Source organism: Pelophylax lessonae (assembly GCF_965119305.1).
Source record: "Pelophylax lessonae genome assembly, chromosome: 5".
Taxonomy (NCBI): Eukaryota; Metazoa; Chordata; class Amphibia; order Anura; family Ranidae; genus Pelophylax; species Pelophylax lessonae.
The window spans coordinates 62,565,578-62,580,806 of record NC_138772.1 but is presented as its reverse complement, the minus strand read 5'-3'; the positions used below and the strand labels follow the sequence as shown (position 1 = coordinate 62,580,806).

Genomic DNA, 15,229 nt, shown 5'->3' with positions numbered 1-15,229 from the left:
CACCTCCACATGCTCCAATCGTCCAGGCTTGATGAAATCGGAGAGGATGTGATTGGTGTACTGTTTTTCTGAGACCCCATGTAACAATTCAGGGCCAATCAATCAGACTGTTGTAGTACACCAAGCTCAACTCTGGGCAAAATATAACCGCCCTCCAAACTCTATCCAACTAATGCTGCATGTTTTTTTTATACATTGTAAAGCAAGGTATACATATCAAAGTTTGCTGTGCGGGTCCCATGTTGATGCTGTTGCAGATGTGCCCACACTGGCTGGTCTCTGACACTCCTATTCTCCCCCCCTCCCCCCACCCACACACACTGTTGTCACTCCTTATTTGGATCCTGAGAGGACCAGGTCGCTAAACAGCTAATAAGAAATGTCCACGTCAAGCAAGCAGTGTTGTGGACACCCAAAGATGGACCCCCCCCCCCGATGATGTTAACAGAAGAGGAGAGAAGTCTCGGGATAAGAGTGTCACTAAAGGCCCGTACACACGTACCGATCGTCGGCATACAAACGTCGGCGGACGAAAGATCTGCCGATTGTACGCGTGTTAGTATGGTGCCTCCGACAGATGTCTGCGCACAATCCGCGGACAAAAGTCTTTCGTGCAAACATGAAAATTTTTGTCTGCGGACACCAGAACGGACGATTGTTCGCCTGTCAGTACAGAATTCGGCCGACAGACCGCAGATTTGCAAGACTGGGCATGCTCAGAAAATTAAAAACACAGGGAAAGTTAACCATTACATGACATCACTTCTGCAGTCAGCTGAAGTCTGCAGACAAAATTCTTGTGCTGTCCTTGTGCTGTCTTTGCACTTTTCAACAGACACCGACATCCCGGGGAGAAAAGACGAACATTTGTATGCCGACGATCGGTACGTGTGTACGGGGCTTAAGAGTTAGAGGAGTCATGCTTTGCTGAAAGATGGGTCTTAAAGCAGAGTTCCACCCAAAACATTTGGCATGTAATTTTATTTTTTTGGGGGGAGCGGGTACCTAGTTTTGACATGTACCCGCTCCCACTTCCGCGCGGAGCGCCGCGGCTCCCTGAGCGGAAGTTCTCTCCCCCTCCCTCCCTGCAATCTTCTGGGACACGTCAGAGGTCCCAGAAGATTGCCGGCCAATCAAGACGCACAGCGTGTACCCAGCTGTGAAGCCGCAAGCTGTCACAGCCGGGTGCCCACACCAGTGATGCCGGCGCCGCCGAGACCAGAGGGAGAGGATCGAGGCTTCGGGCACCGCATCGCTGGACCGTGGGACAGGTGAGTGTGTGTTTATTAAAAGTCAGCAGCTACACTTTTTGTAGCTGCTGACTTTTAATAAACACAGAAAAGGCTGGAACTCCGCTTTAACCACTTGCCGACTGCCTAACGACGATTTACGTCGGCGGTCAGCCCCTCACAGGCAAAGCGGGAGCACCGCCGGAGGCGCGCTCCCGCTTGCTCACGGACTCCCCCGCGACTTATTCTCCCCTGTGTAAGAATGGAGATCATACGGTTCTGCTATGTAGGACCGTTGATCTGTTCTTACACCTCAAGCCACATCCAATCACAGTTAGAATCACGCCCCTAGGGACACACTTAACCCCTCCCTCTAAAAAAAGTTAACCCCTTCACTGCCAGTGTAATTTTTACAGTAACAGTGCATATGTATAGCACCGATTACTGTAGTAATGTCACTGGTAACACCAAAAGTGTAAAAAAAAAAAAAAATAAATAAATAAAAATCGCAGATCGCCGCCATTACTCGTTAAAAAAAAAAAAAAGACAAAAATCTTTCTCTTAGTTAGTAAACGCAATAACTTTTGCGCAAACCAATCAAAATACGCTTTTTGCGATTTTTTTTATCAAACATATGTAGCATAAAACAAATTGGCCTAAAATGTTAGAAAATTTTGATTTTTAAATTTTTTTGGGGGGAATTTCATATAAAAAAAAAAATGTGAAAAATATTGTTATTTTTGACGCTCTTTTTTTGTTTATAGCGCATGATCAAAAAAAAAAAAAAAAATCGCACAGGTGATCAAATACCACCAAAAAAAAAAAAAAGCTCTGTTTGTGGGAAAAAAGGATGTCAAATTCGTTTAGGTACAGCGTCGCACGACCGCGCAATTGTTCGTTAAAGTCACGCAGTGCCGAATCGCAAAATAGGCCCTGGTCAGGAAGGGGGTAAAATCTTCCGGGGCTTAAGTGGTTAAAGAAGAACAGAGCCCTCAATTGAAAAACTAGCAAGCAGGAAGAATTTTTATTGCAGAAAAGACATACTATTGGGTCCATTTATAATTTAATTCTCTGTGTGTGAATCTCCCAGCATTTGCACAAAAGTCAGGAATAATAATGCTAGTTGTAATGCGTTTAACTTCAATTTCTATTTGTTGCCGTTCAGAGTAAATATTACATTCAATTCTTACTGCCGGTTCACACTGATCCGACTTGTCAGGCAACTTGGTCGCCTGACAAGTAGCTTCCAATGCTGTGCAATGGAACCGTTCTAATCAGAGCGACTCAAGTTGCTCCGACTTAGAAAAAGGCTCCTGCACTATTTTTTTGCAAAGTCGGAGCGACTTGCATTGACTTCTATTATGAGAAGTCGTTGCAAGCCACGCTGAAGTCGCGCTGCACAGGCGACTTCATTAGTCGCCCCTTAGTCGGGGCGACTTCGAGTCGGATTAGTGTGAACTGACTCTTAGGCTCTGTTCACATTAGCAAACAAGCCAGCAAAAATTAGGAGCTAATTCCCCCATCCACACTCAATGTATTCTCCCCACTGATCCTTTGTATTCTGACAGCGGGAAACTTTCTCCGCTGTCAGAATAGTACTGATCAGTGGTGTCTGCGGCACTAATCAATTTGTAAAAACCCGACAAGTTGGTTGTACACCAGCTGATCAATAGACCAACTAGTGTACAACCTCCCTGCCCATACATGGATCAAAAGCCTAGCCTTTTCTTGCCGAACCAGCCGAAATTCGATCCATGTATTGTCGGCTTAACATCATAGGCTAAGAACATTCAACCAGAAGAAATGAGGGAGACCGCTGCCCTGTCTACAAAGTGTATGGACACTGCTGTGCTCACCACCCTTCTGTATATCAATTCACTCTCTGCAGAGTTCTGGTTCATTACACTGGGAGGTGAGCACAGGAATCTCCACACACTTTGTACACAGGGCATCCGTCTCCCTCATATTATTTCTCCTTCTGCTCGAATGTGCTAAGTCTATATTGTAAGGCAATTTTTTTCACTGGTTGAAAGTTCTTTAAAGTTGAATTCCAGCTAAAACATAACTAATACAAAAAAAAAAAAAAAAAAAGAAGGATCCCCCCTCTTCCTCAAACACCTAGGCTGACCCGTGTCAAAAAAAAAAAATGTATATACTTACCTATTTTCAGGCCACTCTAGTCCGGTCACATGATCCAGCCCTCCTGTGTTAGTTAGCAGTGGCTGCAGGGGAGAAGAGGGAACGCTGACAACGGATGGGCCATAGGAAGCCTATGGATGACATCACTGCTCCCAGAATTCCCAGCCATTGTCGAGCGCTCTCTCCTTTTCCCTGCAATCGCTGCTGACACAAGGGATCATGTGACAGGAATGAGCTGAAAAGAGGTAATATATACAGCTTTCTTAAACAGCTTAGTCAACATAGGTTTTGTGGGGGGGAGGAGACAGTAATATTAGTTATGTTTAAAGTTGTTGTAAAGCCAGAAGGTTTCTTATCTTAATGCATTCTTTGTATTAGGATAAAAAGCCTTCTGTGTGCTGAGACAGCAGCGTTACGCCATTGGCTCCCGTTGCAGTCAAAGCAAAAAAGAGATTAGCCCCATGAAGTTGCACATCGGTGTTGTCCTGGAAAGGTGAATGGGGTGGCAAACTCAGCCTGGACTCCAACCAGGCCAGGCCATGCCCCCAATGTGTTTCACTCTACCCATTGGAGCACCCCCATGACTAAGCTCCGGGGGCGGAGTGAAACGCATTGGAGGCGTGGCCTGGTCGGAGTCCAGGCTGAGGTTGCCACTCCATTCACCTTCCCAAGACACCACAGCTGTGTGACTTCCAGGGGCTACCCCTTTTTTCCCCTTGAACTTTTCGTAGGCACTCAAATAGACTGGAGGAGTGAGGCTCATGCTACTTCCGGTTCCGACCCGCATCAAAATCAAGGTGTGACCCGATGGAGCGGCAGTTACACAGGCTTTGTGGATGACTGGACAGACTTGGTGCCGGTCTGAGGGCACTTCCACACGCGAGTGTAAAAATATTTTAATTAAAATTGGATGGGACATTGCGCAATGATGGCCATTTAATTACGTGATTACATAAGAGGGGAGCCAATTGGACCTAATAAGGAATCAGTGGAACACCATTAATTAGGCCTAGGATTGTGACATATACCTGGAACTGTGGCAGTGGAATGCCATATTCCTGGGAGACAGTTATATTGATCAGGCCAATATGGTGAGTGTGAAGTTTGGAAGGTGGTGGATATAAGCAGGTACCAGTTGGGTGTATCACCATATGAGTAACCTTATACACTATTACTGGAACAGAATGGATTAATGGACACTTTATTTTTACTTTCACAATTTTTTGGTGATGTTGGAACACGTATATTGCATTTTATTTTGCTTGTTGATTTGGGTACTAATTATCCACACACTGGTTAGCGCAGCTACTATAGATTTTTTCAGCTCCATAGATTGCTTTAAAAAAAGACCAGGATTCTTTCCTAAATGTAGATAATATAACTGGGTACAGCAATTCCCCCCCATATGAACATTCTATTACAAACTTTCACAGATATGAACAGGTCTAATCCTGTAAAGCTGGGTACACACACACTCAGTTTCTTTCATTCAACCCAGCGGGCTGAACAAAAAAAACTGACAGATCGCCATACCAACGCAAGCCATGTTGGTGCAGCAATTTTCAATGCCGTGCCTTTGTGTTCTGACAGGAGGGGCTCCCCCCGCCAGAACACACTGATCAGCGCTTGCAGCCTCTGCCTGCAAGAGCTGATTTTTGCTGGAATACGAACAAGTTAAACTTAATGTACTAACGTTATAGGTAAAGTTGGTCCAGGGATCATCTAATTGCCTCTTGGGGGAAATCATTATTTTTTTTTTTTCTCCTGCAGGATAAATTGGATCAGGCTTTGCTGGAGGGTTTAGCCTTCCTCTGGATCATCTGTGGGTATGGGTTAGTGTATATAGGATTGTAAAAAAAATTGTTTTGTTTTCCCATTTTTTATTGAGTGAACTAGAAGGACTTTGCTTCTTTTTCTAACCAGACTAACTATGTAACTATAAATGTACGGTTGCTAGCATGGCACATCACACTGTTTCAAGTCACATTCTGATAAAGCTCTATTCAGCATAGCGGCGTTGCAGTGGTTTGTGTTGCAATCTGCTTCTCTGAAAAGAAAACAGCGCATGCAGGACTTTTATTCAGCATCACTGTGGCATAAACTGAGAGCACAGAATAGCACTTTGCCTTGTCTATGCAGGGGGATTGTGCTGGAAACAGTCACCATCATAACTTTAAGAATGTTCTTAAAGCCCAGCTCTGGGAATTCAAATAAAATCTACTTTTGCAAAAAGAGTTGGGAGCGGCTTAAGCAGGCTGGGTGAAAAAAAAAAAAAAAAAAAACACACCAAAAAACTAAAGAGCTCGAGAGGAGCCGCTGTACTAACTATGCAATGTTAGTACAGCGATCTCCCCCACTGAGCTATTGTGTTCTGACAGGGGGATGCTCCCTGCACCAGAACACCCCGGTCAGCACTCTCAGAGATTGTCCCTCTGCTGGATGCCGATCGGCAGACCTTTTTCAGTCATGCCTCTTCGACAGAAGCCAGCCGGCTTCTCGCAGACCAGCTGCCGTACACATGGGCTGAATGTCAGCCAGTTTCTATTGAACCGGCCCCTGAAGCTCAATATTCTGCCTGTGTGTACTCGGCTTTACAGAGCAGGGACCCTGCTGGAGTAAAGCTGGATACACACTATACAACTTTTGTTAGATTTCCTTTAGATTTACCCTCAACTATGTAGTGCAAGGGCCGGCCTAATTGCATACAAATTGAAAGTGTTGAGGTTTGACCTCATATTATAGGGTTTTGGTAAATCTAAAGGAGAGGTTTCACGGTTAGAGTCAGGTGTCCGCCTGCCAATATCAGATAAACCCAAATTGTTCACCCATAGGGATTTTTCAGACAGGCCTAACAACAATGTAAAGAGAGTGAAAAGTACACATTTTTTTTATTTATATCATATTAAAATAACTAATAATGATGTATAATTAATAAAACCAAAACAAGTACAATGTAATGAGCAACAAGCATCTTCATGACAATATGCATCCTAATGTTGTGAAGCATAGGTAGTACAAATATACTCCATATCACCCAAATATCATCCATATCACCCTAATATCACCCATATCATCCATATCACCCTAATATCATCCATATCACCCTAATATCATCCATATCACCCTAATATCACCCTATCACCCTAATATCACCCATATCATCCATATCACCCTAATATCATCCATATCACCCTAATATCATCCATATCACCCTAATATCATCCATATCACCCTAATATCACCCTATCACCCTAATATCATCCATATCACCCTAATATCATCCATATCACCCTAATATCATCCATATCACCCTAATATCATCCATATCACCCTAATTTGTTTATTTGTACTACCTATGCTTCACAACATTAGGCTGCATATTGTCATGAAGATGCTTGTTGCTCAGTCCATTGTACTTGTTTTGGTTTTATTAATTATACATCATTATTAGTTATTTTAATATGATATAAATAAAAAAAATGTGTACTTTTCACTCTCTTTACATTGTTGTCATGCCTGCCTAAAAAATCCCCACTCCTATGAGGGAACAATTGAGTTTATTTGGTAAATCTAAAGGAAAAAAATCTAAAGAAAATTGTAGAGTGTGTATCCAGCTTTAGCCTTCAACCCAATTTTTTTTCCTTCAAAACCTGACACTTCGCCACACTAACACACACAATGTTAGTGTGGCAATCTACCCCCGCTGTACCTTTGTGTTCAGACAGGGGGACTGCCCCCCGACCAGAATACACTGATCAGCGCTGGCAGCCATTGGCTGCCAGCACTGATTGAATGCCAATTAGATGCTGGTTTTCCAGTATGCCACTCGACAGAAGCCAGTAATAAGACCAGCTTCTATAGAACAGACAGCTGTACACACCGTTTGAAATTCAGCCGATTCCTGACGAATCGACTGATTAAAGCCCCGTACACACGTACCGAATGTCGGCCGTCTTTTGTCCGGTGCTGTCCTGTCGGCTGAAAAGTGCAAAAGAGTGCACACGAATTTTGTCGGCCAACAACAGCCGACTGCAGAAGTGATGTCATGTGATGGTTAACTTTCCGTGTGTTTTTTCTTCTCTGAGCATGCCCAGTCTTGCTAATCTGCTGTTTGTCGGCCGAATTCTGTACTGACTGACGAACAATCGGCCGTTCTAGTGTTGGCCAACAAAAATTTTAATGCCTGCACAACAGATTTTGTTCGGCCAAAAGTCGCTGTTGGTTGTCGGAAGCATCATACTAACAAGCCTACAATCGGCCGATCGTTCGGCGGCTGAATATTTACGGCCGACAATCTCTACGTGTGTACGGGGCTTTAGTCTGATTTGCGGCCCATGTGTACCCATCTTACAGAATGAGGAAAAGTTGACCATACACACTCGGGGTTTTTGTTTAGCCAACAGACAAATGAGGTGGATGAAGGAATCTCCTCCCCCAGAATATTGTATTCTAACGCTGGACCCACCACTGTCAAACGACACTAATTGGCTACCACTGCTGATTGACTTTTTCAACATGTCTCTTTATCAGACGTCCAAATAACTGACATCTGTCAACTGAACCACCCAAATTTCGACCAGCTTAAGGGTCCTTTCACACGAGCTTTCCCCCCAGCAGACTTCGTTTTGCCCAGCGGGCATCGATCCCTCGATCCCTGCTGAGCAAGCGGATGACAGCTCCATCTCAGCTTACTTTGCAGAGACAGAGCTGTCAGATCCCCGCTCTCCTCTATGGAAGATCGGATGAAAACGGACCGCCTGTCTGTTTTAATCCGATCCTATCTGATCCGATCCTCCAGACGGATGGAAAATAGGGTTTCCATCCGTCTGGATTTCACAGACCACATCGGATCGGAGAGCAGTGGGTGTCAGCAGACATGTCACCACTGACATCCGCCGCTCCATAGAGGTACATGGAGCATCAGTTAGTTTTTTCAGGCAGACCTGATCGGAAAGCCCATGTGAAAGGGGACTTAGTATTTCTCCCTATTCCAGCACCCCTTACACATAACGAGCGCACTGTCATGGGGATTTTCTTTTCTATGGCTTCATGCACACAGGGCATTGTGCTCGCTCGCCTAGACGCCTTTCCTCCTGGCAGCAGCATTTTGGCAGAACAAAGCTTGACAATTGTAAACACATGTACTGCGTTAAGGCGCATCAAACACTTGAGCGTTAATTAATTTCACTGGCCAGAATAATTTATTCTGGCCCTTAAAATTAAATACTGCTCAAGCAGTAAATGCGACTAGCATTAACGCTTGCTTAGACGTGTTTACATGTGTCAAGCTTATTTCTACTAAAACTCTGCTGCCGTGGGCTTTTTTTGGCCTCTAAACTCCCATGTGTGCATGGACATGCAGGCTAACATGCATGGGCATAAAGTTCCTAACAGCCCTGTCAAAAACATCCAGTGTGCATGAGGCCAAATTCCTGGCATTGGACTTTAGAGAGGAAATTCACTTTGTATTTTGTTTTTTAAAGTCAGCAGCTACAAATGCTGTAGCTGCTGCCTATTAAAAATCAGGTACTTGGAGTCTAGTGCTGACTTCCTGCATCCAGTTCTTCTCACTGCTGCCATTCCTGGGCGCTGCCATCTTGAATACAGGAGCCGGCTGTGGCTTCCTGAGGAACCATAGCTGCCCCCCCACTGCACATACAGAAGCTTGCCTGGTAGTGATGTGTGCTAGTTGGCTGCGGGAGGGGAAGGGGCAAGGATTGCAGAAATGGGAGCATGGACCAATAAAAATCTGTACTCACTCCACCCAAAAAAAAAAAAAAAAAAAACTCTGTTACCGGTGTACTGCCGAAATCTCCAACCACGTTATTTCCGGTGAGTGTACACTGGGAATAATTGGAGATTTCGAGCACTTGGTGTTTTCACACAACACCGGCAGCCTATACACCGGAGTACATGGTATAATTAGTGCAGATTCTTACTCCGCCCGGGAGTTGTCGCCGCCTTGGAGGCGGCCATGTTTTTGGTTACTAGCGGGCGGTGTAAGAATCTGCACTAATTATACCATGTACTCGGGTGTATAGGCTGCCGGTGTTGTGTGAAAACACCAAGTGCTCGGAATCTCCAATTATTCCCAGTGTACATTCACCGGAAATAACGTGGTTGGAGATTTCGGCAGGTTGGAGTTTTCGGCAGGAGTTTTTGAGTTAATGGGCACACCCGTGCCAAGAGCCATCTTTGCCCACATTGGATATACAGGTGTTTCATGCATTTGTGTGCAGGCAGTCCCATTCATCTGTATTGGGATGCAGCAGTTGCACGTACATAGCCGCTGCTCCCAATCTGACATCCGCGTAGCTGCATTCACAAGGAGAATTTTTTTTTATAAGCGGACCCTATACTATGCCTCTTCTACAATAAAGGCTTCTTAAAGTGGTTCTCCAATCCGGAGAGAAAAAAAATCTAAAGTAAGTATCTACAAATCCTGAGGCTGCTGACCTTCAGCATGGGTTTACACTATTGTAATGCAGGAACCAGCGCAATTCTAGTGCAGGATTGCAATGTGGGAACCAGCGCAATTCTAGTGCAGGATTGCAATGCAGGAACCAGAGCAAATCTAGTGCAGGATTGCAATGCAGGAACCAGCACAATTCTAGTGCAGGATTGCAATGTGGGAACCAGCACAATTCTAGTGCAGGATTGCAATGTGGGAACCAGCACAATTCTAGTGCAGGACTGCAATGTGGGAACCAGCGCAATTCTAGTGCAGGATTGCAATGCAGGAACCAGCGCAATTCTAGTGCAGGACTGCAATGTGGGAACCAGCGCAATTCTAGTGCAGGATTGCAATGCAGGAACCAGCGCAATTCTAGTGCAGGATTGCAATGTGGGAACCAGCGCAATTCTAGTGCAGGACTGCAATGTGGGAACCAGCGCAATTCTAGTGCAGGATTGCAATGCAGGAACCAGCGCAATTCTAGTGCAGGATTGCAATGTGGGAACCAGCGCAATTCTAGTGCAGGACTGCAATGTGGGAACCAGCGCAATTCTAGTGCAGGATTGCAATGCAGGAACCAGCGCAATTCTAGTGCAGGATTGCAATGCAGGAACCAGCACAATTCTAGTGCAGGATTGCAACGCAGGAACCAGCGCAATTCTAGTGCAGGATTGCAACGCAGGAACCAGAGCAATTCTAGTGCAGGATTGCAACGCAGGAACCAGAGCAATTCTAGTGCAGTATCCCGCATCGCATCTCCCTCGCAGGCAGTTCACACTGCTGCGGGTGTCAATACAAAGTTAATGACACCCCCAGATCTGTTCACAGATCGATGTGAACGGTGAATTCAGACAGGAATGGTAATTCCAGTGCAGGAAAAAAAAAAAAAAAAAAGGTTCCTGCAGCATTTTCAAGCGAATGCAAACTGTATGGCTTGATTCGCATCACACAGACATCACATATGATCGGCACAGCAATGCGGTGAGAATCACATGCAATGTCGGTGTTCGCAATAGTGTGAACCCAGGCGTAATAACAGGACATTTACATGTTCAGGGATCCAGCATTGTCCTCACCTGGGCAAGTTCTTCACTAACCTTGGGGTTCCAGCATCTTAACTGTGGGAAGCCGGCTCTGCTGCTTGCAGCTTCAAAGATTGCTGCCCACTCCATATGTGCTGCGCTTTGTGAAGGGTCCCGCAGTCTTCTGGGATCTGTGATGCATCACTGAAGATTGCGGGGAGGGAGGAGAGAACTGCTGCTCAGATCGCCTAGGCAATCCGAGCGGAAGTGGGAACCTGTAAAAACTAGGTTACCCCCCCTTGAAAAGAATAACCTGCCAAATGTGGTAGAGAAGGGGCGGGGAGGTGGACCCAGAGCGTAACTTCCACTTTTGGGTGTAACTCCGCTTTAAACCGGCCATACATGGATTGAAATTCAGTGGGTTCAGCAGGGACTGGCTGAATTTCAATCCATGTATGGGCAGGTTGGTTGTACAGAAGTGGATCTACTGATTGACTTCTGTACAACCACCGTTAGTTTTTTTTTGCTGGTTGATTGGTGCTTCCAGCTATAGCTGGCAGTGCTGATCAGTGTATTCTGATGGCAGGGAAGTCTCCCCGCTGACAGAATAAAAAAAGCTTGGTAAGGAGGATTCCCCCGTGGACATCGAGTGACTGGATGGGGGAATTGAGGAAACCTGATTGCACTGGTTATCTTCCTCCATGCAAGATGCTCAGACTGCACATGAGCCACAGATGCGCCATCCCACGCCGGCCCATCAAGATGAAGACCTGGAGAAGCTGGCGCTGGAGCTCGCAGATGCTGGAGGGGAGGCGAGTTTGATTTCACGTTAAAGCTGAACTCCAGGAATTCAGCTACATTGTAAAGACTGTAGGCATACCATGAGTCAAAGTGTTACTACACCCAGGAGCCTGCATTCACTATATCTGGTCTCCCACAGAACACAGAAATGCAATTATTTTAGTAAATATAAACTGCTAAATACCTTTTCCCATCAGCAGTATATAGCAGGCTTGTGACTTATCAGTGTCAGGTTAAAGCTTGTAGGCGGAGTTTTCATTCTCCTCTGACTGTCCTATGAGGCTGCATGACCCCTGACCCTCTGTCTGGACAGTGCTGATTGGCCCTGTGCTGATCACATGCACCCTCCCAAGAATAAAAACTCTCTAGCAATGCATAACAAACTGAGCATGTGCAGAGTGCCCCCTAGGCTCTGTTCTATCAGGAGATAGGTTGGAGTCAGTTAAAGAAGGGGAGGATCAGAGAAGACAGGAGCATACAGCCTTTATACACAACAGGTTCCACAGTGAATATAACAAGCATGCTTTACTGCATATCCAGACTGATTTTACCGTTGTGGGTTTAGTAACACTTAAAGTCTAAGGCCGGCCATAGACAGTTCAAATCTCAGCTAGTTCAGCAGGAACCGTGTGTGGGCAGGCTAAATGTACCAAGTTGATCGGTATAACCAGCCTGCCGGATTCCCTTGGGAATAATGGTAGTGGCTGCAATATCTGCTAGCAATAATCACTGTCTTGTCCTGGCGGTGATGGCTTCCCCCGCCGGGAGCAGACAACAGCTTAGCAGAAGGGATTCCCCTGTCAGCACTGTCTGTGTTGATGGGGGAGTCGCATGAATTTCTTTCCTGCAACCACAAATTTGCACCGTCTATGGCCGGCCCTAACAAGGTGCCTTCCGCCTCATAGCCTTATTTCTATAATTCACATCGGACAGGTTTATTGTGCTCCAGGAAGATAACTTTAGGAGCACCCACGCTGCTCACTGTGGCATCAGCTCATTCAAGAGCAGAATTGCTGGAACTGCTATGCCCACCCCTCTTTGGGTGGAGCTCCGCTTTAAGATCAATTATCTGTCTAACTTTTATGTGACAGGTTTATAACACTTCGGCTGTGAGAGGAGAGAAGCACACATATCAGCTATGCCCTCCTCCCCTCCGTCTGCCCATTCACAGAAGCCTATTATGTGAACTCTGTCACAAAATACAAAGGCTTCTGTGAATGGGCAGCAGAGGGGAGTGGGCCATAGCTGCTGTGTGTGCTTCGCTCCTCTCACAGCTGAAGTGTTATAAACCTGTCACATAAAAGTAATAGAGATAATTGATCTTAAAGCGGAGCTCCACCCAAAAAAGACTTGTTTGCCTCCTCCCTCCCCCTTCAACATTTTGCAATTTGTGAGGGGAGGGGGTACCTGGTTTTGACAGGTACCCAGAAGTTCGCCTTCTACTCCCGCAGCCAGCCCGTTCACAAAGTGCAGCGCATGCACAATAGGGAACTGGCTGTGAAGCCGCAAATGCTTCACTGCTGGATTCCCTTAGTCAAGATGGCGGTGCCAGCACCCGATTCATGATTGAAAAATCGGCTAGAGTGCCGACATTGCGGGATCCCTGGACAGGTAAGTGTCCTAATATTAAAAGTCAGCAGCTACACTATTTGTAGATGCTGACTTTTAATTTATTTTTGGGGGGTGCAGAGACTGGAGCTTCTCTTTAACTCACAGTAGGCATTGCACGTTTTGCAAAGTTTGATTACCAATGTGGTGCCAACGTAGATTATGACAGGCAGGTCAGTCTTCGCTCCCCATGTGCACCAATGAGCACTGGCCGCCCGTGATCCTGTCATCCCGTGATCCAGTCATCCCGTGATCCAGTCACCCCGTGATCCAGTCACCCCGTGATCCAGTCACCCCGTGATCCAGTCACCCCGTGGTCCAGTCACCCCGTGGTCCAGTCACCCCGTGGTCCTGTCATCCCCGTGGTCCTGTCATCCCCGTGGTCCTGTCATCCCCGTGGTCCAGTCACCCCGTGGTCCAGTCACCCCGTGGTCCAGTCACCCCGTGGTCCTGTCATCCCGTGGTCCAGTCATCCCGTGATCCAGTCATCCCGTGGTCCTGTCATCCCCGTGATCCTGTCATCCCCGTGATCCTGTCATCCCGTGATCCTGTCATCCCCGTGATCCTGTCATCCCCGTGATCCTGTCATCCCCGTGGTCCTGTCACCCCGTGGTCCTGTCATCCCGTGGTCCAGTCATCCCGTGATCCAGTCATCCCGTGATCCTGTCATCCCCGTGATCCTGTCATCCCCGTGATCCTGTCATCCCCGTGATCCTGTCATCCCCGTGATCCTGTCATCCCGTGATCCTGTCATCCCCGTGATCCTGTCATCCCCGTGATCCTGTCATCCCGTGATCCTGTCATCCCCGTGATCCTGTCATCCCCGTGATCCTGTCATCCCGTGATCTGTCGCCGGTTCACCTTCCTTGGACCCCTTTTGGTCAGTCCTGACCACTGCATCCCACAAGAGCTGCAGTCTCAGAGTTGCTCTGACCCAGTCATGCAGCCATTACAGGTTGGCGATTGTCAAAGTCGCTTAAATCCTTACACCCCCCCCTCCCCCATTATTTTCTGCTTTCCAATCATACACTTCAGGGACAACATGTTTACTTACTGCCCTATATATCCCGCCTGCCTATCAGGAGATAATCAATGCTTTATGTCAGTGGTCATAATGTTGCGGCTGATCGCTGTGTAGCGCCATCACGCTGCGCCCCACAACGCCGCAGACTTGGCGTTATTTATGTACGCCGCGCGTTTCCACAACACACAGAGCCAAAATGTTCTGAGACCCCAAAAAGAGCGTACCGGGGGCCCCAAAATCAGCCTAGGGCCCTGCCCCCCACATGCCACATACAGGGACAGCACCAACCGATTGCACCAGGCCCCGCGGAGCACACGGTGGGCACCTCTTACACCGGGGGCACTGACACTGTAGGGGGGGCCCCATGGTGACAGGTCAGTGAGGGCCCCAGGGCCTTCCTTTAGACATGCTGATCCTGGTAGTGGCAGCTCAGCTCCTCCATAGTGTGTATGGGTGATGTGTGCCCAGCACCATGCTTCATCCCCTCCCCCCCACCTCCTCCGCCCTCTCTCACCCCTTGGCATGATCGGCCTCGTCCTCGTTGTCGCCGTCGATGCCGCAGGTGTCCTGGTCGTCCAGCTCCAGGCTCTGCTGACTGGCCGCAGACTCGCTGTCCTCCGCCATCACGACTCAGACACAGAGAGGGGAGGACGGGCGCCCGCAGCCAGCCACAGCATCCCGCGCAGCGACATCTAGCGGCCAGGAGAGGAAGGTGCAAGCACGCCTCCGCTCTCTCACTAGTTCTCTACGGCCGCCAGGGGGAGCTCTCCCTTCTCCATAGCGGCCACTGCTGGGGCTCATTGCCTATTGATCGCTGACGTCATTATTTAAAGTGATACTGAAGGCAAAAATAATATATATGTATTAACCCTTTCATGACGGAGGGTAAAACAAATCCTAACGCATGAATGCAGTTTTGCAACTTTTACATTAGTAAAGCTGTGCACTACAT

The 15,229-nt window shown here is 47.1% G+C and overlaps 1 protein-coding gene across 1 annotated transcript in view; it reads right to left on the bottom strand.

Moving 5' to 3' along the window:
• NMT2 (N-myristoyltransferase 2) overlaps positions 1-14,954 on the bottom strand; it is a 138,280-nt gene extending 123,326 nt beyond the window's left edge. The window contains exon 1 of the mRNA XM_082258733.1: positions 14,792-14,954. Coding sequence (XP_082114859.1) covers positions 14,792-14,901 — 110 coding nt within the window. The 5' untranslated portion in view covers positions 14,902-14,954. The remainder of the gene's footprint in view (positions 1-14,791) is intronic.
• Positions 14,955-15,229: the final 275 nt, after the last annotated feature.